Source organism: Pleurodeles waltl, chromosome 2_2 (assembly GCF_031143425.1).
Source record: "Pleurodeles waltl isolate 20211129_DDA chromosome 2_2, aPleWal1.hap1.20221129, whole genome shotgun sequence".
Taxonomy (NCBI): Eukaryota; Metazoa; Chordata; class Amphibia; order Caudata; family Salamandridae; genus Pleurodeles; species Pleurodeles waltl.
In genome coordinates, this window is record NC_090439.1 from 475897613 (window position 1) to 475924354 (window position 26742).

Genomic DNA, 26742 nt, shown 5'->3' on the forward strand with positions numbered 1-26742 from the left:
TGGGAAATGAGCTGAACATGTAATCATGAGTGGAATGTCTTTAGTGTCACTCATCTCTGCTGTCTTGTCCCCTTGGTCATGCGTCCACATGAAAGAAAACAAAATGAAACATGAATGTAAACCCCAACTGCCCTCCACGGTCCGCAGCAAGCCGTAGACCACTTGCAAACTAAAGAACATAGCAAAACTAAGTCCACCAAGGTCAGGGGAATGGAATATCCATTTGTGGCAAGATTGTGAGGACCTGGTCTGCACACCATACAGAAGCTGTGAGAGACCTCCACCCACATAGCATCCAAATTGACAGATCAACAATAAAGGATGTAATGCTCCAATTCAAATCACTTTGTCTGCAGTCATTGGGATGAGGAAAAGGCCAGACTGCATTCCGGGAGGAATGTCAACTATGGCGTGGGCCTGTTCCCCAACCAGCCAGCCCACAGACCGATCAGATGAACCCGTGGTTTGGTTGTGGGGAGATTCTAGTTCAATGATCGTCAGCACCTGCTCCCTCATGGTGTGTTCTTCTGTGGGTCTGCCTTTGGGTGAGCCATGTCGCTGTCGATGGGGATGTCGTCGACCACCAGTTCTCATCATGCCATGCATTGGTGGTGTGACCCCTTTAAACTCCACACACTCACATACTCCCATACCTTGGCCAGACACGAGAGGAAGTGAGTATTTCCAGAGTCCAAGACGGGCAGGTTAGCCAGGTACATCAAGGAATATCGAAGGCCATTTGCTGAAGCTATTGTTTAACCGGCAGTAAAAATCCTCACTGGTACTGTACATCTGCCATGTAGTCTGGGTAAATGTTAATTGGGCTGTTATCTACCTGCAAAGGCCCTTCACATGGGCAATGTGTCGGACATGGTTGTGGTAGTTGCAGAGCTACGTCAACACTGGTCTGGGCATGTCCTCCATCGGGGGGAAATGTCCAGCTAATGCAGATTCATTTGGCCCCTCCCTATCTCTTAACTTGGCCTGATCAGCTCTAATGAGCCTCATTTCAACTGTCAAGTTATTCAGTTTTGTGTCCAACGTAGCCTTGACATCCTTACTGCCCTGCAGAAGCTGGTCAAACCTTTCCGTAGGTGAGGACATGCCAGAGAGAGTGACAGGGACTGCATCTCTTTGTGTTGTGATAGCAGACAGGTGGTGGGATGCCCCCCCTTTCAGGGCACCCCCTCAGACAGCGCTGTTTAACCATAGCTGCAGATGTAGGAGCTGGTACTCATTATGGTGTAGTCTTGTCGAACACCCGTAGAGGGAAGTGTGCCAGGGTTTCACCTTGAGTGTGTGGTCAGCAATAAACCCCCAGTTGCACCACATGACCGTGCCTCCGGTAATGTTCACACGCCCATCTGGGAAGGGGCTCACCTGCAGCAGTCGGTAGGGGCGTATCCAGATTATCTCCAGCCTTGTTGTCCGTAGAGAGTACCGGAGGGGCTCAGCCATTCACACCATGGTGGGTCAGTGCTCCACCAGCAGGTAAGACCTGTCCTTAGTCTGTGAAGGGGGAAGATACTGGGTGGCACATTGGACTCAAGGACAACATATGCCTAATGGCTTGGGGCCTACTGCCATGAGACAGTTGCCTAAAGCATGGGTGTCTGAAGCGGCTCGACTGTGCACCCACTTGAGAGGTAGGGCACTGCCTGTGGTTGCCGCCGTATCTCTGGCCAGGTGCTCACCTCGCCTGCGGCCCGGGAAGATTGCAGGAGCACGCAAAGTCCTGGCTGTGGCCTTAAGGAAGACGCAGTCGTGCCCTCAGGGAGGTCTCGCGCTCACCGCCATCCCAGCCTATGAGTGGAGAAGTGGCGGGTTGGCTGCAGTCAACCCGCCATTCTCATAATGTGGCAGTATGTACCGCCAGCCTTTTGGTGGTCATACCTCCACATTATCCCTGGCGGTCAGAAGACTGCCAGGGACATAATGACCACCATAGTGACTTGTGAAAATCTGGCACAACAAAATCACGTTATTAAACATATTTCTAAATATCATATTTAACTTGTTTCAAGTTAATACTTCATCATTTGCACCTAGAAATAATTATTGAAATCAATAATACTCAAAGCTAATTGTTACCCAAAATTTGTACATATAAAAAATCTTAACTCTACAGTGCCATTAGTGTGAACTCCATAAAGACTAAGGGCACCAGTGTCCATGTAAATTTGTTCTACAGAATGTGTATAGGTAATTCTCTCCTACCACATGTAAATAACACCAATGAGTGCCCTGCTCACTCCAACAGTCTCTAGGGCAGAAGGGGACCGTATGTGTGAAAGCAGAGTACTATGCTGTGAGAGGGATGTCATGCTTCCATTGGGAAACTTCCTGCTATTCTCACAATGCTGGTCCTGGGTGTTGGAAGACTTTCCTCACAATACAACGGCAGGTATCATTCTCAAAGATTTATGGCCTGATTTAGATATTTTCAGAAGGGTTACTCTGTCACAACGTTAACGGATATCCCATCCACCAAAATCTAAATACACTGGATGTAATGGGGTTTATATTTCGGCAGACAGGATATCCGTCACCGTTGTGACGGAGTAACGCTTCCGCCAATATCTAAATCAGGCTACATCAGGATGTAGTGGATCTCTTAATCATGATCTCTCTGTGGTCAGGTTTTGATCCTTTCCCATCACAGCGCACTTACAAGGCCAGGATGAAATATTGACATCTAGATGCATCCATTTACCTAAAATCCACCAAAAGAGACAAAATAACGATGAGCAGTGGGGCAAAATATTCTCTAATAAAACAATGGCTCCATTGTTCAACAACTCTGAGGCTGGGCTGAAGGAAAGCAGTACCAGGGCTCGTGGGGATGGTGGCATTGGAAAAGAGTAGTGTTAGAAATTGTGTCTCTAGTTGGCAGAGGTATACACCCTTATCCAAATAGGGACCACAATCCTAGTAAGGGTAAGTCACAACACAGCCCAAATTATCCCGTGCTCACCCTCTGGTAACTTAGAACGCAATCTGTAAAGTATTTGTGCAATAAATCATACAGTAACACAGTGAAAACAGCATAAAGATACACCACACAGGTTTAGAAATAAGGCCAAAATGACAATGCTTCAATAAGCACAAGTTGAGAAATCACTTTTTAAAGATTTAAAAAAGTCTTAGTTCTTAAGAAACAGTTGTTGTATCCTTGTAATACACCGTACCTAGAGTGTGTCAAAAAATACGAAACGGGAAGACCGCAGAGGAGGAGATGCGTGGAAAAATAAGGTGTTGCATCGGGTTTTCCAGTGCAGCACAGGTGATGCATTGTTTCTTTCCATGCTGTAAGGCGATGTGTTGATTTCCAGGAGCGCAGCCTTGGTTCCTTATTGTGATGCAGGGATATTTTGATGCCCAGGGACGATGTGTTGAAAATCCTTGACGCACTGGGAGGAGTAGGTGCTGCATCGATCCGGTTGGCGATGCAGTGAAATTTCAGCCATGAGGCAGGTGCTGCATCGCATTCCCCGTTGCAAAGCCGGCGCTGCGTCGTTCCGGTCGGCGGTGTACCGATTCCAGCCACGATGCAGGTGTTGGATCGATTTCTGCAGGCATTGCAGCTATTTTCTGCTTCATGAGGATTTCTTGAAGAGGTGAAGTCTTTGTTGGCCCTTAGACTTCAAAAACAGGAGGCAAGCTCAATCCAAGCCCTTGGAGAGCACTTTAGTAGGAAGGCAGAGTCCTTCCAGAAGAGTCAGAAGTACCTGGTAGCAGGGCCACAAGCAGGAAAGCAGTTCTTCAGCAAAGCAGCCCAGATGAGTCCTTTGGGCAGCCAGACAGTCTCTCTGACAGAGTCCTGGTGTAGGTCAAGAAGTGTCTGATTTGGTGGGGTCAGAGATCCAGTTCATATACCCAAAAATGCCTTTGAAGTGGGGGAAACTTGAAGTGTACAAGTTCCCCTTTCAGCCCAGTCCTGTCTGTCAGGATCCCTGTGGTTGGGGGGGGCTATCAGTTCTTTGTGTGAGGGCAGGCCACTGGCCTTTGAATTGTAAGAGAGAACCCCTCCACCCTTCCTGCCCAGGGAGAGCCATTCAGTATGCAGATGAATGCAGATGTGATTGAGGGTCCTGTGTTTATGGCAGTCTGGGTGGGAATGCACAAGGGGAGCTGTCGACCAGCACAGACCAGACATGGATTGGAGGCAGGCTGTAAAGCACAGATGACAGTAAGTGCAGAGAAACGCTCACTTTCTAAAAGTGGCATTTCTAAAATAGTAATATTAAATCCAACTTCACCAGTAAGCAGGGTTTTCTATTACCATTCTGGCAATACTAAACGTGAAAGGGCTACTCCTTCCAGATCAGAATCTACCACTTAAAGGTATATGAGGGCAGTTCTAATGTTAGTCCGGTGGTAGCAGGCCTCATAATTGTGGAAAACAAATGTATGAGTTTTTCACTACTCGCACAGGTAAAACACATCGGTACATGTCCTGCCTTTTATCTACATAGCACCCTGCCCTATGGGTTACCTAGGGCCTACCTTAGGGGTGACTTGTATGTAGAAAAAGGGAAGTTTAAGGCTTGGCAAGTAGTTTTAAATGCCAAGTCGAAGTGGCAGTTAAATTGCACACACAGGCATTGCAATGGCAGGCCTGAGACATGGTTAAAGGGCTACTTATGTGGGTGGCACAATCAGTGCTAGTAGAATCAGTGATAATAGAATTTAATTTACAGGCCCTGGGCGCATGCAGTGCACTTTAATAGGGACTTACAGGTAAATTAAATATGCCAATTGCGTAGGAACCGATGTTACCATGTTTAGAGAATAGAGCATATGCACTTTAGCACTGGACAGCAGTGGTAAAGTGCACAGAGTCCTAAAACCAGCAGAGACACGGTCAGAAAAATGGAGGGCGGCAGGCAAAAAGTTGGGGGATGACCACTGTAAGGTTGTCAGGTCTAGCAAGTAACCATTATCCTTGACTGTTTGAGAATGAGTTTGTTTCATTACCTTTGTCTTACTAGAACTGGTTTGTTCATAACAATGCCTTATATGCCCTTTCAGATACTGGGTTTTCATTTGCTATAACATTTTGTCCCTCCCCCATACTTATGTTTCAGCTCCAGTTTTTTAAGCTGGGTCTCAATCTGGGCTGTAGCTGCATCATTCTCTTTTCTCAAAGAGGTAGACATTGCTATAACGGCATGTGGCTTTTTGTGGCTTGAACCTATGTCACAACCTTGCCCATGCAGTGATCAGTAAAAACTACTTTTGTCTTGGTACCTTTGTCATGCAGCAATGTGACTTGTGTGTAATGCATGGTCACATTTGGTATTGATGGAAGAATTGTTTGTGCTGTCGAGGTGCTTTCCATACAGTTGACATTTAATTTAAATATGTTATAGTTTGTTAAAATCTTTAAAATGCAGGAAAATATTTGTTGTTCCACCTTCATATGTATTACCCACAGTAATTACTCCATGGGAAGTCATTCAAAACTGCCAGCGGTAATACATAAGTACAATCTCCCTAAATTGAATGCACAGGCCAGACGTTATGTCAGTGGAGTGATAATTTACCACTGCCAGAGTTTCTTACGTAATGAGACAAGTAGCTCTTATTACAGAAAAAGTTGGTGACCCCTGGTATATAGCAAACATTTTCCATATGTAATACTTGTCTTAATCACAATATGATGTTCCAAACAACCTGAATGTAGTTTGGATTTAACTTGTACCTCAGTATTAAACCATGTTGCTGTGCCTACAAATACTGATTGAAAAAGTGAAAGCTTTTATTTTTTTTTATTCTGCTCCACTAATTTAATAAAGATCAGTGCACTGATTTCTGAAGGATCGAAAACACTGATAGAAGAAGGACATAAGAAGGGTTTCCTTGACCCACTGCCTGGATCAGAGAAGCAGCAACCAAGGGATCCTGTTGGTCAAGGTGGAAGCTGCAGGCTAACAGAATTGTGTGAAATGGCAAAACTACTAACTTCAGAGAATGAAAATCATGGCCGCCTCATACCAGTGCTAAATGAGGAACCACTCTCGAAGTCAGAGTTGGACCTGCTTTTACACATGATGGAAAACAGTGCAGACTGCACCAGGATCATACAACTGATGGGAGAGAAATATCTGCTGCCACCAAAATGCAGTTTCCTATTATCTGATATTTCCTGCATGCAACCTCTTCTAGATTGTAAGTATTATTTTAGTAATATACACACATAAAGTTATGATCAATAATAAATGCACGTAAGGTGTGTATTTGTTTTGGTATTTCAGAAGCACAAACCTAGTCGGCTAGCAGTAGAGTGCTGTACATTTGGGCCATGAATCCGTTAGATTTAAATTGGAGAGCCGAGACTGAATCTGAAAATGTTCGTCCTTGTTGGCGTTCAGTCTTCGTGCGGTTTGGCATCAGACAATGGCGACTGGTGAACTTTGAAAATTGTAGGACTTAAATACTTCCGCAAATTTTCGTGACCGAGCCAACCTTTCCATTAAAAGGCTTTGGGTGGTGTTGGGGGTCCCCAATGCAAATACAAAAAAATACTAAAAAACAAAAACAAAGAAATAGGGTCGAATGGTGCAATTAACAGTACAACTTTCCATAAATGACCTACAAATCCAGAATTCCTTAGGCATGTTGACATTCTCTCGCTCAAGAGAACTGCTGGAAAATGGTGAAGTACATTTATGCCCAAAGTGAAAAAAACAATCGCAGTAGCTGCCAACCTGATCATAAATCTATTAAATGCAAACATTTCACCTACTCCTCCTAGATGGAAATAGGTCAAATTTTGAGTAAAGATTTGGGTCCACAGCCCCTCCTAAATGCGCTATTCTAAAAAAAGAACTCGTGTGCAATTTTGTGCATTCAATAAAAAAATTTAATGCACTGGATATTTGACTAATGGCATACATAGCCGGTTGCTACATTTCCTAACTCGGACAAAGGATTGTATTTAAACTCTGCACACATCCCATTATATTAAAAGGCAGGTGAATGTAACTATCCGACTCCTGTATGTTATCAAGGCTTTTATTTATGCCAGTTTAAATCCAAAACGATCGTAAATTAGAGCAACGTATTTTTTTATGTAAATAAGCATATTAAACAGCTATGCCTTCCTGTTGGCTCCTATTGTTTGCTACAAAAGTGAACTCATACATAGTCCTATTCTAGTGATATGAAGTGGGGCACTGCAGTTAGAACTTTGTTGTAGCAGATAACTCACCTAGGCACCAGATGACAGCTACATCAGTGGCATAAATAAATGGACAATATTATTCACAAGCGCTGGCAAAGTCAATAGGTATCACCTTTAGAAGGGAAGTGTTGACCTATTTGATTTGCCACCAGACTTGTTTGCATTGGCATTCTACACATTTTTTTATTAGTTTACAGTTCCAAAGTGGCCATCAGCTAGTTGAAATGTGGGAGGTCTCCAAATAGGACATTTCTAAAGACTTACATTCAAGCGCTGCAATGCCAAACTAATGATAGATTGTGCTCTATTCAACTGTCATTACCTCTAATTTGATCTGGCACTGTCGTACCATCCCTGCAGGGTACTTTGCCAGTCCCTTAATGGACTTCAGTGAGCACTAATAAATAGCAGCTATTTTATAGCATATTTCAATAGACTTGTGTCTGTTCTTGGACACAGTGCCAAGAAACACACAGTGTGTGGCTCACAAGACTGCACAAGACTGTAAATGTCCTAACAATGGCTTTGTCAAGTTGTCATGGTACTGGGTACATCAAAGGGGTATATAATCAAACATTAAGCGACAGATCGTCCAGTGCCTACGTTCATTGCTCCCCCACTTGCCTTTGCAACTGTACTCTGAGATGCATACCAAAATAAGATTGAACGCAGTAAGACATTGTCCTAGTAGGGATGTGCAGCAACTGCATGCTTTTAGGAGCTTTGTGAAATGTGCTCACGCTTCACTGCAGTCATCTTTTGGGCTAATGTGTGTGATAAGCTCACACTCCATGTTTTAGGGCAAGTTTCATCATCTCTTTACACTGCCCCTTTCATGATCATATGCATGATATGCTCTCTTCTCTGTGATGTTTAACTCAGCAGAACATTGCATATTTCACACAGATGTAGATGTGCTCACACTGCATATTGCAGAACATGAGCACACACACAGCTCCTAAATATGCAGTGGGGCCTGCAGCACATGTACCCTGAAAAGTGTAAATGACGTAGGTTTCATAAAACAGATGTTTGCTCAAGTGGAAGGTGCTGAGCTACTTGTATTGAGATTCTGATTGCAGTGATGCCCCCAGTGCAGGGAATGAGGTGAATCCAGTGAATCGCGGATCCAGCTGCTGTTATTTAGCTGGATCTGGCCTGGCCTCTTTGGAAATATGCTGGCATTTTCCCATTGTAATTTACCAATACCGGGACACATTGAGCAGTGTCCACACTTTCTTTCGTTTGGTTGGAGGAGCATCCAACAAGGTGTGAAAGAAGGTTTTTATTTTTACTTTTCATTTAATTTCTTTTGTAGCGCTTCTCATTTCAATGTAGGGTGTCAGAGAAGTTTCCATCAGATATTATACAGAGACACTGAATATCATTCACACTGGTAGGCATAATATGTTGAGTGCTTGTGCTAGTGAAACACAAACTCAGAATTTAAAACGTAACTCAGCGGTTGTGATTGTCTGTATCAATAAGACTTTATTACCTTCAAAAAGGAACCCTTTTCAAACCCTTGAATATCAAAACATTGAAACAAAACAAAAAAACAATAAAATTATAACCCTGTGCACAGTGTGCATAGGACCTACGTTTTGGGAGTGGGACTCAGCCTGAGCGATTTCCAGTGACTGAGATTAATTCAGGCTGTCCATCACTCAATTTGTTTTTGATGCCCTAATTGGGGCTGGTTTGCCCACCCCTGGGTCCTGTCTGCACACTGTGCCAGTGGAACCAAATTGTCCCTGTCTGATGAGCTCTAATTAGGGCAAAACTGGCCCTAGATTGCTTGTGTACCGGTCCAGTGAAGATCTGGCCTGGCAGTTCGGGCTGGACTGTTCCAGCTAGAGCAGTGTCAAGATTGATTTGCATATGGCTAGGTTCAAACTGAGGTAACATGGTGTGCAAAATAAATATGTATGGTCTGGGATGCCGCTCGCGTAATCCCTAGTGGCTGAGATCAATTCAAGCATTTCATCAATCACTTTTTGTATGCTTCATGTAGTAGGGGAGTGTCATATGTGATAGTGAAGGGGTGGCAAGATGATCAGTAAAGGAGTCTGGGTGGCTGACAGCAGTTGCTGGGGAATGCAGAGTGTGTGACTTTGGAGTAAGTTAAGTTGGTAATTTGGTATTTTAATTGTGGGTCGTTGAGTAGAGAGTGAAGGGCTTCCTTCATGGTTTTGGTGCTGGAGTCGCCGGGCAGATTGAAGTCTCCATGTAAGGTGGAATGGGAGTGTTGGATGGAGACAGAGATGATAACGTTCTGATATTTCTTATACAAATTCCTTGCGGTTTGTGGGTGGTCGTAGAGGAAAGAAGAGGAGGCTGATTTGCAGGCTGTGAAAGGAATGGAGTAGGGGAGGAGCCCCAAACACTCAAGCGTGGCCATGTTGAAGATGGTGCCTGTCTTCTTTTTTAGATGGATGTCGGGAAATGACCAGACCTTCTATTGAAACATATATCATCCGTTTATCTATTTGTTATTTGCAGTCTATAATATTTTGTGCACATTCAGGCTGTCGTTTCTGTTTAACATAAATTAACTGTTTGGCTCTGAAAACGGAACAGTAGTTGGAAAATTGCTTGCTTAGACTTCTACCCATGTTTCTTTTATAGATGGCAAAAAGTATGACGTTATTGTTGTTGATCCTCCATGGGAGAACAAATCAGTGAAACGGAGCAACAGGTAACTATTAAAATAGTTACAATTATATTTTAGTCCTAATTTCTTAAGATGAAACAAATCACGTTTTTTTTTTAAATATGATTTAACGGAGAAAACACGAAAGTTGAAAAACTAACTTTAGGTGGTCAGTGGGAAATGTTTTAAGTGCACAGTAATGGGCAAAACACCTTGCTTTTCTGTTAATCACAAACCTATCCCAGCAGACGCATCTCCATTGTGCATACATATTAGTTAACTGATTCTCTCCCCAGAGAACCTCGTACATGTGCATTTGGCAATAAAATATTGATGCACTTAATTATATGTTGTAAGACAAATACCACATTAACCACTAATAAACAAAGAAAAGATTAAGATACAACCCAAGAAAAGTCCACATTCGATTACAGTGCATTGATGTTCCGCTCTTCGGAAAGGTCAGTCAGTCCTAGCTTAAAGGCCTAAACTAGGTGCAAGACGGCACAATTCGGGGTTTCTATTTTTTCTAACCTAATTCTGTGCTGTGACCCGATGAAAAATATATATTTACTCCCAAGTACATATCCTAGTAGTAGAGGACATACCCACAAATGACCTGCACCCACAGAAGTTACCCTCCCAAACTCAGTATTGGGTTTTAAATATCACTCTGCCTGAATGTCATGATCAAAATATTGGCAACCATAAAATTGTGAAGGTAAGTATATGTAGGTGAGTATGGAGTTACTATATTTAATATATGTCACTGAAAAAACAAAGTTTAAAGGGATGTAATGGATAAGTCAAAATATCAGTTAAAACATACTACTTTAAATTAGCCAAACCACGGAAATTCACCAGTTATGGTTATCTTAAGTAACTATAACTCGTGCCCTAAAGTAACTCTGTCTTGCTACCCGCTGTGCATGGTGTTTTCATGAATATTCTAATTTCAGATGTTGCAGTAATGGTAATGATGTCATAGGACATGTTGTGAGGGATGTAATTTGGGAGGTAATTAGCAGTGCCAGGTGAGGGTGCTTTTTGCGACTTACTCACATCACAATAAGCACACTTTCTGGACCAATATATCTAGCTTTCTGTTAAATTTGGTGAAATTCCATATCACTGTTCAGTTTTCATATGGAAAATTGCATGGGGAAAATGTATTTTGCGATCTCCCCATTTTTCTCGGCTCCCCGCTTGATGGATCACCCCAAAGCTTTCCAGAAAGAAGCTGAGGTAAATACAACTTAAAAAAAAAAAAATATTTCGTAATGATTTGTCAAATGGTGCCAAAGTTATTCGCAAACAAAAATAACTATTTTCTATGGAAACATGGTCTTAACTATAACTTCTGGACTTACATGAGAATTCAAATGATGTAGCCAAGGTGCAGAAGTATTTGCCAACAATCAAGCCGGAATCAAAAAGCAGTGTAATTAAAGTTTGCCTTTAAGTTACAGATTCTTAAGATCCCCTTCCTTAGGGTTAGCTGACTCCTATGGGTCAACCTTTTTCAAGGACAGTTCGAAACCAGGCAATAATCTTTGATAATATGCTATGCTTTGAATCAAACGTTCAGAGGACTGTCTAGATGGCACATTATAATGTTTATAGGGTTTATATTGCATTCTGCAACCGCCCACCATGCCGGTACAGCAGGTCTCATCAGCATGTACAACCTAGATATCATTTGCCTCACAGAAACATCGCTAAATGAGTTCTCTAACCCTGTTTTAGTCGGCCATCTAAACAATAAATCAGTCGCAAAGACAGACACTTTAAACATGATAGAGGACTAGCCATCATTCACAAAAATCCCTCATGTACACTCAGATACCAACACTTAGCACAATAACTTTCTAAAGTTTCAAATCACTCTGAAAACCTCACCCTCATAATCCCACTTTCTTCATGTCATACATATACCACCCACCTAACCTGAAAGCAGGCTTTCTACAACAACTAGCCAACTATTTTAACTGAAAAAAATAATTTTCTTCAAATATCATCTAACCTGCAGAACTCAACATTGACTGGGGTGATATCCGATGCAGCCTGTATAATTACCTAAACTCCATTATCCAATTACATGATTAAAACAACACAATACTCTCCAGACACACTGCAAAGGCCAAACTCTCAACCTCATGATATTCTTAAAAACAAAGTGCACTGCCAACACCCAATCACAATCTACTTACCATCCCTTTAATCCACCCTCCCTCAATAAGGTTCGACCACCACCGTCTGAAAACGATCCTTCAAAAAGCTCTCTCCTTACCAGATTGACGGGATGTCATGTAAACTTTCAACACACCCTGACAACATGGACGTCATTTCTGTTCTTTACAGAAATGGCCAGAATATCTCTCAAGCAGTGGACAGACTATCCCCCTTGAAACCAAAATGTTTACGACTCCTGCCCTCACGACCGCAGCTCAGTCCTGAACTAAACAGCAGAAAAAAATATATGTACTTGAAAAGTATTAGAGACGTTCTAACTCCAATAATCCACTGAAAGTTAAAATCTCGAAGAAAACTCTATGAACAACACATCCAACTAGCTCCATTCAACTTCGTTCTTCCACAGCTATAAACCTCTCATACCCCTCCGGAACCCTCTTTCGTTTCATCTACTTCAGCCCATCAACTCCCACCACGCCCAAGTTTGGCAAGTCATTCTTAAACTTCTTCTCCAACAAATTCCGGACTGGTCCTCAGCACACAGGAAGTCCAGCAGAAGTTGATGGAGCCCCTGCAAGTTACCCACACAAGGAGGCCTTACCAGCACAACAAAACAGAAGTCCCATGTTGCAGGACTTGCAGGACCAGGGGCTAATCTTCGAGCTGTAGAGTCCTGGAAGCCAGGGGTTCTTGGCGCCTGAAGATCTCCTGGAGGAAGAGTCAACAAGCCTTGGCAAGTACAACAGTCACAGTACACAGGGTTTCCAGTCCAGTGGCAGGAGCAGGGGCCCGAGTTGGATAGAAGACTAGCAGTCTCCCAAGTTGGATAGAAGACTAGCAGAACCGAGAGGAGGCCACAGACTCACCATCTGTAGAGCAGAGTCTTCAGATGTCCGTGGGACAGCAGACCCCACTAGCCGGTTGACCTTGTCTTGAGGTGCCTGTGGATGATTCCAAGGGAGATTCCTTTATACTTCCAGGTGCAAACAGAGTCCCTGTGACCCTGGAGGATGCACACCCTTTGATGTTGCAGAATTCTTGCAGGATCTGGAGAAACAATGTTGCAGTGGGAGCCTTCCCACCAGAAGCAGACGTGTTTTGGTTCCAAATCAGACAAGCAGTGGTTCCAGAGGCCAGGAGCAGAAGATGTCTTGCAAAGAGTTCCTTGGAGAGTCTTCTTCAACAAATCTGAGGATCCACCCACTGGGGAGCCCTTGGGTTACCCTAAAAAGGGGTTGGTCACTCTCTGAAGTGACCCACCTATCAGAGGGGGCCAGAAACGTCATCTACCTGGCCGAACCAGCCAGATTCTCCCAGGGACCTCTACTCATCTTGTTTAAAAGATGGCAGAATCAAGTGGCCACTTGGCAGAGCTCTATGTATCTCCCTAGTGGAGGAGCTAGACAGGGGGTGGCCACTCCCTTGTCCTTTGTGTAGTTTTGCGCCTGAGTGGGAACCAAGGGTTCCTAAACTGGTGCAAACTAGATAATGGAAGGAGAGCACCAAATGTGTCCTTCAAAGCAGTCTTTGGCGCTCATAGGCCACCCCCCCCCAGCCCTTAGACACCTAAGTAGACAGGAGGAGGTGGTCACACCTCTCACTTGCAGGAAGTCTTATGTTCTGCCTTTCCGGCCTGAGAATGGCTCACCAGTAGGAGGGCAGAACAGTGTTTGGGGTCAGCAGCAGCTTGGGCTGGCAGCTAGACCCCGTAAGGCTGCACAGGGAGAACGGGGGGTCTTCTAAGGAACCCCCAGACTACATGGTATTATGCAACCAACACTGGAATCAGTGTATTTGCATGATTCCAACATGTTTGATTCCAAACATGTCTAGGTTCGGAGAAGCCATTATGTAGGTGGGGCACTCCTGTTGACCAGTGTCCACTACATACCTTAAGATGGCTTCCCCTCACTTACAGAGAGCATGATTTGGCCTGGGGTCTGTAGGGCACCCTCTTCATGCAGGGGTACCCTCACACTTGGAGACAGGCATCCTGCCCTTGGGCTGAAGGGCCTACCAGAGGAGTGACTTAGGCGGTGATTCTAAACGCGGCGGTCGCCGCTCGCCATGCGGTTACCGCCAAATGACCGCACCGCGGTCACAAGACCGCGGCGGCCATTCTGGCTTTCCCGCTGTGCTGGCGGGCGACCGCCAAAAGGCCGCCCGCCAGCACAGCGGGAAAGACCCAGCAACGATGAAGCCGGCTCCGAATGGAGCCGGCGGAGTTGCTGGAGTGCGACGGGTGCAGTAGCACCCGTCGCGAATTTCAGTGTCTGCTAGGCAGACACTGAAATTCTTTTTGGGGCCCTCTTACGGGGGCCCCTGCAGTGCCCATGCCATTGGCATGGGCACTGCAGGGGCCCCCAGGGGCCCCGCGGCACCCCCTACCGCCATCCTGTTCCTGGCGGGAGACCTGCCAGGAACAGGATGGCGGTAGGGGGTGTCAGAATCCCCATGGCGGCGGAGCGCGCTCCGCCGCCATGGAGGATTCTCAAGGGCAGCGGAAAGTCGGCGGTACACCGCCGACTTTCCGTTTCTGGCCGCGGCTGAACCGCCGCGGTCAGAATGCCCAGCGGTGCACCGCCAGCCTGTTGGCGGTGCTACCGCGGTCATTCGCCCTGGCGGTTTTTACCGCCAGGGTTAGAATGACCACCTTAATGTCTAAGTGCAGTGACCATGTTCAGTGGTATAAGGGTGCATGCACCATTTCACGCAGGCTGCAATGGCACGCCTGCAGACACATTTTGCATGGGCTCCTATGGGTGGCACAATATTGCTGCAGCCAATAGAAGACCCCTGGTGTGCCAGTGCCCTGGGTACCTAAGTACTATATACTAGGGACTTACATGGGTGCACCAGTATGCCAATTGTGGGTGTAAAAGGTTTACCAGCAACCAAAACTAAGGGAGAGAGCACTGGCACTGGGGCTCCGAATAGCAGGATCCCAATGAACTACTGTCTAAACACACTGACATCAGGCAGAAAGTGGAGATAACTATGCTCGAAAGATGAGACTTTCCTTCAGCTATTCTAAAAAGCAAAGCAAATCTTGGGACATTATATTTACACATTAAAGCACTAATAGGTTTCTCTGTTTCACTCTCTCTTCTGAACATTTTCTTGGTTTTACACTGTGTCTCTGGACTTCTCTCTCTTTTTCTTTAGAATCTGACATATAATGGCCTTACATAGAAGATGAATGAAAAACAATTAAGTTATTCATACTAGAAATTGAGCAGGAATGTTTTCTCTTTTGCGTTTTGTTCCATCATTCTCCAAGAGATATTGCTGGTGGGTCTTGTGATGGTGCACTTGTGCAAGGAATCCTGTGAGGTTCCTATGAATTTTCTTAGTAGGGTATTTGATCATGTTGCTATAGTGGGATTACTGTACCTTTTGCCTTCCTAATGCATAGTTTGAAGTTTGTAGATTCTGTTTTGTCATTAGAGGCAAGTTTGATAATGTTGACTGCTAGATTACTTCACTTGGTATTGGATTGCAGTGTTTTCTGTCTTTATCTTGTGTGTCCTTGGTGAGCCTAGAGCGCTAAGTTGATGTGACTAAATCTAGGCAAAAGGAGACCTTTGGGACCTTAAAGTGTAACTAATTTCATAGGACACAATAACAGGTTCCTCATTTGGCATTCAAGGAAAAATAATGTGGTGCAGGTCAGAAAAGGAAAATGATCTTATTCATAAATATATAGAGTGGGGCAAGCATTCCAGTAAGGAAAATGATCTGGCAGGTTGATACTAAGAGGGACACGAATTTTATCATTCTTTGGACTGCAATAATAAGGTGCAGAATCCTTCTTTATGTGTAAGTAATTTGACAAGTGTCAGACAAGAATGTGGAGGTGTACAAGGTTGTCTGGGTGGCGAAATACATTGTAAGAATGTCTCAATCAATGTTGCAATCACCTACAATTAAGTAGGAAAGGGCCACTGTTGGCATGGATACCCCCCTCTTTTTGCCTAGTGTTGATGCCAACTTTGATTGAAAGTGTGTTGGGACCCTGCTAACCAGGCCCCAGCACCAGTGTTCTTTCCCTAAAACTGTACCTTTGTTTCCACAATTGGCACAGCCCTGGCCCACATTTAAGTCCCTTGTAAAAGGTACCCATGGTACCAAGGGGCCTGTGGCCAGGGAAGGTCTCTAAGGGCTGCAGCATGAATTATGCCACCCTGGGGGGCCCCCTCACTCAGCCCAAACACACTGCCTTGCAGCTTGTGTGTGCTGGTGGGGAGAAAAAGGCAAAGTCGACATGGCATCCCTCTCAGGGTGCCATGCCCACAAACCACTGCCTATGGCATAGGCAAGTCACCCCTCTTGCAGGCCTTTCAGCCCTAACACAGCCCATACCACAGGTGAGGGCATAGCTGCATGAGCATTATGCCCATACAGTGTCTAAGTCCAGTCTTAGATATTGAAAGTGCAGTGTAGCCATATTAAGTATATGGTCTGGGAGTTTGTCATTACGAACTCCACAGCACCATAACAGCTTCATTGAATACTGGGAAGTTTGGTATCAAACTTCACAGCACAATAAACCCACACTAATGCCAGTGTGGGATTTATTGAGAAATGCACACACAGGGCATTTTAGAGATGCCCCCTCTATGTTAGCCCAACTGTTAGTGTAGGACTGACCAGTCTGTGCCAGCCTGCCACTTTCAGATGAGTTTCTGACCAATTGGGGTCAGTGCCTTTGTGCACTCTGTGGTCGGAAACAAAGTCTGTCCTGGGTGGAGGTGCTTCACACCTCCCCCTGCAGGAAGTGTAACACCTGGCTGTGAGCCTCAAAGGCTCAAGTCTCGGATTAAAGTGCCCCAGGGCACTCCAGCTAGTGGAAATGCCCGCACCCCGGACAAAGCCCCACTTTTGGCGGCAAGTCCAGCAGGAAAATGAGGGAAAACAGGGAGGAGTGACCACCGAGCCAGGACCACACTAAGGTTTCCAGAGCTGAGGTGACCCCCTCCCTGCAAAATCCTCCATCTTGGTTTGGAGGACAGGGATAGGAATGTGCCCCCCCCCCCCCCGAAAGGGAGTGGGCACAAGGAGGGTATAGCCACCCACAGGGACAGCAGCCATTGGCTACTGCTCTCAGACCCCTAACATGCCCCTAAATCTAGGATTTCAGGGCCTCCTTGAACCCAGCTCACCAGATTCCTGGTGACCTACAAGAAGAAGGACTGCTAAGCTGAAAACTGCAGCAGTGAAGAAGGAAGACGACAACTGCTTTGGCCCCAGCCCTAACAGCCTGTCTCCTGCTTCAAAGAACCTGCAAAAAGAACATTGACGCGTCGATTGGGGCCAGCGACCTCTGACAACTCCAGAGGACTGCCCTGCACCCAAAATGACCAAGAACTCCCAAGGACAGTGGCTCTGTCCAAAAGAAACCTACAACTAAAGACTCCCACCTCACTCCAGAAGCGTGAGTCCTGACCCCTGTGCACCCGACTACCATAGCCCGTGTCCAGGTGGTCCACCTAGCAAGAAAGGGTCCCCAGGTGATTGGGAGCAAGATCCCACCCTGGGTCGACCCCTCCAAACCTCCACAACGACGCCTGCAGAGGGAATCCAGAGGACCACCCTGACCGCGAGTTCTGGACGAAGATATCCAGCGCCTAAAGGACACACTGTGCAGCATCGACCAGCAGGCGGCCCTCCTCCCTGTCCAATCAGTGGTTTGCCGGAGAAGCCCCCCTGGACCTCATCTGCAGTCTCAGGGTGACCCCCGGGGTCCTCTCATAGAGTTGCATTGAAAACCCAACACCCTGTTTGCACCCTGCACCTGGCTGCCCTAGTAGCGGACGGTGTGTGTTTGGCACCTACTTGGGGCCCCTCCAGTGTTCTCTTGAACCCCCCTGGTCTGCCCTCTGAGTAAGGCGCGTACTTACCTGCTGGCTGACCGGATTCTGAGTACCCTCCAGTCTCCATAGGAGCCCACGTTAATTTGGTGCGTCTTTGACCTCTGCACCCAACCAGCCCCGTGTTGCTGGTGGTGGGTGTTTGGGGGTTAACCTGAACCTTCAATGACAGCCTACCTAAAATCCGGAGATAGGAACTGTAAGTTGAATACTTATCTGTAAAACTGTACAATCTTTTCTTCCCCCAGGAACTGTTGAAAATTGCACAGTGCCCACTTTTGAAATAGCTTTTTGCCATTTTAAAGAAAACTGTATATATTGTTGATTCCATTCAAAATCTGATTCTATGCAAGGTACCTTACATTTTATGTACTTACCTGCAAACTGAATCTTGTGGTTCTAGAAATAAATTAACAAAGCTTATTTTTCTATATAAAATCCTATTGGTCTGGAGTTAAGTCATTGAGTGTGTGTTTCTTCTATTGCTTGTGTGTGTAAAACAAGTGCTTAACACTATCCTCTGATATGACTAACTTCTCAACCACACTACCACAAATAGAGCATTAGTATTATCTATTTTTGCCTCTGTCAAGCCTCTGGGCAACCCCTGGACTCAGTGCACACTATATCTCATTTTGATATAGTATATACAGAGCCAGCTTCCTACATGTTTCCTCTAATTTATTTAACTCTGCGTGCGGCAATTGAGTGTGCCTCTGCACTGCAGTCAAGGTTGAGTGTGACGAAGACATTCAACATTTTACCACGTAGGTGCATAATCTACCAAATGTCATGGCATTACCACTCCAAAGTTTTGTTTGAAACTGAACACACAATAAGGGGCATTTTAACACATTTAGGGCCAGATGTAGGAAGCCATTTGCATGGTGCAAACTGCGAAAATCGCAGTTTGCGCCATGCAAATGGCCTAACGTGATGCACATTCACAAATTGCGAGTCAGTACCGACTCGCAATTTGTGAATGCGACTTGCAAATAGGAAGGGGTGTTCCCTTCCTATTTGAGACTTGCATCGCAATTCAGAATTGCTTTGTGACCGCGAATGCGGTCGCAAAGCAACTCGCAGTTACCACCAGTGTCACACTGGTGGTAACTCATTCGCAAATGGGAAGGGGTCCCCATGGGACCCCTTCCCCTTTGTGAATGTTGCCCAGAATGTTTTTTCAGAGCAGGCAGTGGTCCAATGGACCACTGCCTACACTGAAAAAACTAAACCAAATGGTTTCGGTATTTTTTTAATTTTGCAACTCGTTTTCCTTTAAGGAAAACGGGCTGCAAAATGAAAAAAAAAAAACTGCTTTATTTAAAAAGCAGTCACAGACATGGAGGTCTGCTGACTTCAGCAGGCCACCATCCCTGTGAGTGCAGGGACTCGCTATGGGGTCGCAAAATGCGACCCACCTCATTAATATTGATGAGGTGGGTCTTTGCGACCCCATAGCGAGTCGCAGACGGTGTCTGAGACACCGTTCTGCATCCGAGATTGCGACTCGGAAATTGCAAGTCAGACAGACTCGCAATTTCCGAGTCGCAATCTCGGAGTTTGCTACATGTGGCCCTTAGTTTCAGTGGAGTTCATTTGTGATGTAGCTACACATCCACCTCCATGACAGCTTGAATTATTTACTTGAGTAGGGCTTTAACATTCTAGTTTCAGGACTCCAAATAAGGTCATACCATTATAAATGTTTACTTTCAATACTTTTAAATAGAACCACTGTTCATCACCCAGGTTTTGGGAAACTATACAAGATCAACTGCATCAAAAGATCAACTGCATAATTATGGAGAGTTAGAATCTCCTGCACAAATTACTGATTAATAGTTTTATTGCAACCTTCCCAAGAGGCAGAGTGAACAAAATATGTGGACCCATGCTACTTTGGCAGCTGTGAGTCAAGGACAGATAAGTCAAGTGTCTATCTGCCCTTGACAGGTTTGCTTCATCTGTCCATGTTTTCCACTCTTTAAAGTCAATCACGGTCAACTTGTCATTTTAAGAGTTATACCTTTGTCCTCATCAATCTATTGAGGTTCTACTCCTCTAGGATGTTTGTTCATTTTGTCTTGATACTGTTCATGAGGCTGAATCCCCATTCACTCTTCACTTGACACCTGGAAAGCTGCACATATATCAGCAAGCTGAGACCACATTATAGTGAACAGCATTTTCCCTGGTTAAATTTACCATGTCTTGAAAGGTTGTAAACAACCCACCATTCACATGTTCTGTCAAAATATACTTGTACGCCCTGTACTGTTGAACACTATCATTAGAGGTTTCACAATCACCCAGGACAAGGAGCTTTTTATATTTTTCAACAAGAGTTGCACATTCTCAGTCCCGAAATCAAAATGTGATTGTGTATTTTTTCCTGGAGTTGAAAACCTATCCTTTCATTCACTTCATCTTCAGGGAACCTTTTTTTGTGAATGGTCACAAAGAAATGAAGCAAAAGACCAAACATACCTATTGTTAAGCTCTTTGTGTTCACTATAAAAGGCAACGTATCTTTGACTGTGCTGCTCCAAATACAGTTCCACCCAAATACTGCTTCTTAATTTGACCGCACTTGCATACTGTACAGCTTCAGCACTGGTCAAAGAGCTTTTCTGAAATATCTTGGACAAATATGCAGATTCACTCAAAATTTCATTTAGAGCTCCACAGAAAATATAATCATTTGAACCAAGCAGCTTGTTGTGCGGTTTAGCAAATAGGTAATTCTCAATTTCCTCTTGTTCAAAATACTTGAAAACAACCTTATAATCATGCATTAATGAAGCAACTACAAAATGCCTAGAAAGGCATCTCACTTTTTTCAGTGGTTGAAAGGAGATGGCTTCATATTCAGTGACCAATGTAATTCTATGCAACTTGGACTTCCTTGCTGGAGACCTGGACAATACAATGTAAACGTCTGCATTAATGTCTCCATCTCTTTCATCGCACCTTCTTCCAGGCATCATTGACTCCCAAAACTTCTTGGTGAGCAGCATAGTGTTGCTTAATAAAATGTGGAATAGACAGTTTAAGATGTGTCACAACACCATTGTTAAGGCTCACCATCACTCATACAATATTTGATGTAAACATGACCATGTTTATTGGGTCCTCCAAACACTGTTTTGTGTTCTGTCAATGTTGGAGATTTGAACATGAAGTACTGGATAAGCATTTTGCTAACATAAATATTCGTGCTTTCATATGAGCCCAAGTTATAATGCCTGACCAGGTGCCCTGAAGACAACTTCTGAGAGGATTGATGGGGGCCCACCTGGACAGGCAGGGGCACTGAGCCCCCTGATCCCACTCCTGGTGTTCGGGGCTAGTCATTCAGCCAGGTAGCTGGCATGCAGGAGCGGGGCTCTCTAATTCTAAGTGTGCCTACTAGCTGTGAGGAGGGAGGACTAAAATGCCTTTCGCTGAATGAGCCTGAGACCCCCACAAGCATACTTACCAGAGTGCTGAACAAAGCTGAACTTGGTCTTTTATTGGGAGTAGCCTGGGGATCACTGGCCTGAGGAGAGGTGTGGTTCCTGCCCCCCTGGCCCTAATAGCTCAGGGAGCGACTTTGAGGAGCAACAGACTGCAGTAGGGTACACCCAAAGCCTGAAATGGGAACCCTGCATGGAAGACACTAGGAGCTGCGCAAAAGACCCCAGGGAGGGGGCCCTCCAAGAATAGTGTGTGACTGCGTGCCCCCCTGAGGGGGTAGCCTGCCTGCTCCATCTCTGGTCCTATGGTGTCATGTTTTTGGGGGTGACCAGGCCATGAACACAGTGGAATATTGCTTCACTTTGATGTTGTTGCTTGGCTGATGCTTGACCTGCTGTACGGATTTTCACATACAACTCCCGTAGATCCTGGTGGCCTGGCACAAAAGCCTACTTGAAACTCTATGCATCATGGGCTACACTGACAAATCACAACCTAAATTACAGTTTGACATATGAAAGATGTCCAAAACTTGTGAGAATAATGGGCCTGCAGAGTCCGGGCAGGACAAAGTGGAACCAGCAGCGAGCCCTAAACTGTGACTGATCCTGACAGCAATGCAGCACAATCTTAATAAAGTAAATGGTAAGATAGATGCACTGATGTTTTGAATGGACTGCATGTCGGAATGCCCCGACAAACGCACTGAGTGTCTAGACATGGTTGAAAGGCACATACCGGAGGACGAGCAGATCACCGCGTCAGCAACACAAAAACAAATGTAGAAGGTGATACTTGTGCTGAAGTCAAAGACGGAGGACCTTAAAGCCAGGTCATATTGCAGTAACCTCTGAATTGTGGGACTGGCAGAGTCCACAAACATCGACAACATAGAAAGGTTTGTGAAGTGACTCCTTGTGGATCTTATGGGGCGAGAGACTTTTTCTAACATTTTTGTGGGTGAACGCACCCACCTACAGCTGGAGTATAGTACGCTCTACCCTGTGTGCCTGTGGGTAACATTTGACAAGAAGGCGATTATTTTTGGGGATCCGAAACAGTTGCAACAATTCCTGAAGCAGCATACATCAGCAGAGACAAGGTGTCAATACCTTAGATCAGAGGAATCTGACGCGGCAACCTCCTAAGAATTGGATGAATAAGACTAACTCGTACTACGCAGATAGGTGGGTTAATGTACCTTGAAATTACCTGTTTGGTTCATCTTACTGGCTTTCATTTCCTGTTGTAATGGTAATGTTGGGAGAAGGCATGATTGATGTTGAATTCTGTTGTTGAGACACATGGGTGGTCATTTTGACCATGGCTGTCTTTTGACCCCCAGGATAAATGTGCGGTCCCACCACCAATAGGCTGGCGTTGCTGACCACCACATTATGAGTGGGCCAACCCGCCACATCTCCACTTATACTACCATGGCCGTTGGAACCGCCGGGCAGGAGATGATCATCTCCTACCCGGTGGTCCACAGAAGACCGCCGGTGGTATTAGGAGCTGGCTTTCCACAACGGTTTCCGCGGCTGTAGAACCGCCACAAAAACAATGGCGGAAAGGCTACCGGTGACAGGGAATTTCTTCCATGTCACCGGTAGATGACCCCCCCCCAGCAAGCACTAGACCCCTCCCACTCCCCCCCATAGCTACAGCACCCCCTTCCACTACCCCGCCTCCCCTTCAGCCACAGTGTCCCCCTCCCACCACCCCCAACCCCCGTTCCTGCATACATGCGCACAAACACCCACACGCACCACGCATACACCCATTCACCTACACTTACATACACACATTCACAACAGCATACGCACATGCATTCACAACAGCATACATACATGCATTCAAACATGCATACTCACACGCATACACACTTACATTCAGACATGCATACAACCATGCATACACACATTCATACAGACACCACACACTCACACATTCACACACAACACCCACCATCCTCCCACTCGCCTCCCCTGTCGAACGATCACCTTTCCTGTTCCTGGGAGAAGGTCGTCCTGCAGGGAAGGGGCACTTCCACCGCCGGCAGCGCCCCACCAGTGGGGCACCGCCAGGCCGTATTATGGCTCATAATACGGCGGGCAGTATCCTACTGGAGGGGCAGGTGGTGGAACTGCCAGAGCACCTCCACCCCGAGCATGACTACTGCTGGATTTCCGCACAAATTGTGGTGGAAATCTGGCAGTACCTGTGATATGGTGGGTGGAAGACCGCCAGCACCAGTGGTCTTCTGGCACCCGTGGCTTTTGCGGTCTTCAAAAAAGACTGCCAAAGTCTGTATTACCTCCAAGATGCTCAGAGTGTGGATTGGGGGTCACAGCTTTGTGTTTTGGGCCAGAGAGAGTGCAAAAAGAAATGGTATTGACAGGGACCTAGGTTTGTCTAATGTGGCTATTACTTGGATTGGCCAGAGAGGGTTAAAGTGACATCAATTACTTCCTTTGGTTGAAACTATTAAGGATTGCCAATATCCAGACCTTATGATTGTATACTGTGGTGGCAGTGCCCTAGGTGTAGTCACAGGAGTTGGTTTGGAAATCCTAATGAATGAACCCTTTGGGAAATGAATGACACTCTTCCCACACCCTGCCTTGGTTTTTTTCAAACATTTGCCTAAGGCAGAAGTGGAACTGGTCAACTCATTTCTGCCCACAAATAGAGAAATCAAGGAAATATGTCAATAAAACTGTTTCTGCATTCCTCAGGGACCATAACATGAGTTCTATATACCACAAAAACTCACAATTTGATATGGAGGGTGTATACAGAAATGGCTGAGATCACCTAATGGAGAAAAGGCAACAAACTTTTCCTGCATAACTTGAGAGACTGTATCCTCTATCATGGGTAGTAATCACCTACACATCGTACAAACAAAAGCTCTTTTCAGAGTCAATCTATTACCCGTATACATATATATTTCTATTTATGTACTTCTTTTTTTTCAAATCTTGCTCGGATCTGCGAATGGCTCTGTGGATCTGGTAAAGGGAAAAAAACACTTTTTTGGATGCAAGGGTGGGTGTGAGAGTGTCTCTCTGAGTGTGAGACTGTGTGTAGGTGTGAGAGTGCTTGTAACAGTGTCTGCCTGGATATTAGACTGAGTGCGAGAATAGCAGCCTGGGTGTGAGTGTCCGAGTACGTCTCTGGGTTTGACACTACATGTGAAGTCTGTATATCAGTGCGATACTGAGCGTGAGTGTCTGGGTGTGAGAGGGGGTGCGACAATGTCTGCCTTGATGCGAGGGTGGGTGTGAGAATGTCTCTCTGAGTGTGAGAGTAAGTGTAAGAGTGTCTGTGTACATGTGACAGTGGATGTAACAGCATCTCTGTAGGTGTGAGAGTAGGTGTGAGAGTGGGTGTGACAGTGTCTGCCTGCATGTCAGACTGGGTGTGAGAGTGTCTCTCTGTGTGTTATGCTGAATGTGAGAGTGTCTCTAGTAGAATTTACTCTTTTTTTTTATTTTATTTTTTTTAATTTTCCGAGCTACGCGGATCCATCCACGGATTCACACCGGGCCGTGCTGGGCCCCTTGGGTGGATCTGCGGATCTCGCAAAGCGTCAACTAAAAATCATTTTCCGCATTTCAAAGGCATTATTTGTCCCATCACCACAGCTATATCACCACCATAGGGTCAGGGGACCTGTACCCTGACCCCATCAACTCAATTGCCCCCCACATTTCAGCCCCGGGGACTGTTTACCGAGAAAAGAAAATGGCGGTGCAACATTTTTCTCAGGTTGCGGGTAGCCAATCAGATGCTTCCTGTGGCGTGTTGATCTGCAGATCTACGAGCGGTGGATCTGCAGAGTAGCTACTTCCCTATATATCTATATTTTTGGCTTTAAATTTCTCCAAAATTACTGTACGGATTGGCGCCAAATCACAAAAAGTGTGATCTGCGACACAAAATCTAGTTTTGTGCCAAATTTGGTGTAATTCCTTTCAGTGATTTGGGCTGTAGGCGTGTCTAAAGGGCTTATGAAAAAATGAATGGGAAAAATGTGTTTTGGGACACCCCCTTTTCATGTCCCCCGCTTGACAGATCACCCCAAAACTTTCCAGACAGAAGCAAGCTGAAGTTAGCAAAGTATAACCACTAGAGTGTGTGTGTGTGTGTGTGTGTATCTCTCTCTCTCTATATATATATCTCTCGCTCTCTCTCTATATATCTCTCTATCTCTCTCTCTCTCTCTCTCTCTCTCTCTCTCTCTCTCTATATATATATATATATATATATATATATATATATATATATATATATATATATATATAATATGCATACAGTGTTCTGAGAGTTTTAGCCGCTTCTCTAAAACAGGGCTTTTAGTGTGCCCTCTCCTAAAACAAACAAAAAAACTCTTCATGTGTGATGAGCTACTTGGGCCATCACACATGCACAGTTTCTTCCAGGCTGTAGAGTTTTGGCGCCGCCTCCTGCTGTGTGTGTGCAGGAGGTACACAGACATTCAGGGCGGCGGCCCAAAGTTGGTGGGGCTTCTTCCTCCACCACTCTAATGGCCAGCTACCTTTATACAAATATACCAGAGTTTATGCTTATAATTATGATTCCGCGATATGCCGCTATCTATATGTGGCAGTGCAAAGTTTAATTTAATTGCTGATATCTGCGGCAGTGATACTACGAGGAAAGGGGTGAATTTACTTGGGGCAATTATTTGCTTTTAGATCGATATCTGTTGTCATTGAACAAAATCATTTCTCCTCCCATTTATCAAAAATGACTTCTAAAAGTAATAATGCGGGTTCCACTGAAGTACGTGTGCCTCTTTTTACTAAATGTTAAATGGGCTCGAATTCAGTGATTAAAAAAACAAAGTAGCTGAAAAAAGTAATTCCCCCTCAAACTGCAGAAGCCGATTTGTCCACTTGATGGCAATGTTGTTTCGCTTTTCAAATTGTTGCCAACAATGTTTGTTGAAGTACATGTTTTTTCGCATTAGCGAGAGCACCACTCTAGTTTCGGTGCCCAATCCTATGTTCGCTGATATATTTTCTGTCTTTATCTAGATACGACTACTTACCTTCGTGGCATATCAGACAGTTGCCTGTCCCTGCGCTGGCAGCGCCAGGTTGCCTTGTGATTACTTGGGTCACAAATCGACAAAAGCACCTTCGATTCGTGAAAGACGAATTGTACCCGGAGTGGTCAGTGAAACCTCTTGCGGAATGGCACTGGGTGAAAGTAAGTTGTCAGACACCTCACTTGGTATCGAGAGTCTATTTGGGTTACTTTTTCTAAAATATTTTTTTCCAGAAATAACATAAAATGCAGTTTATGTAGTTGATTTTTTTTGTTCTTTTACGATAAATTCTACCTCAGCC

General features: G+C 45.0%; 1 protein-coding gene across 2 annotated transcripts in view; it reads left to right on the top strand.

The window, feature by feature from the left end:
* METTL4 (methyltransferase 4, N6-adenosine) overlaps positions 1-26742 on the top strand; it is a 196835-nt gene that overhangs the window by 97377 nt on the left and 72716 nt on the right. For both annotated transcript variants that reach the window (XM_069219970.1, XM_069219971.1), the window contains exons 3-5: positions 5799-6171; positions 9815-9884; positions 26428-26602. In XM_069219970.1, coding sequence (XP_069076071.1) covers positions 5799-6171; positions 9815-9884; positions 26428-26602 — 618 coding nt within the window. The remainder of the gene's footprint in view (positions 1-5798; positions 6172-9814; positions 9885-26427; positions 26603-26742) is intronic.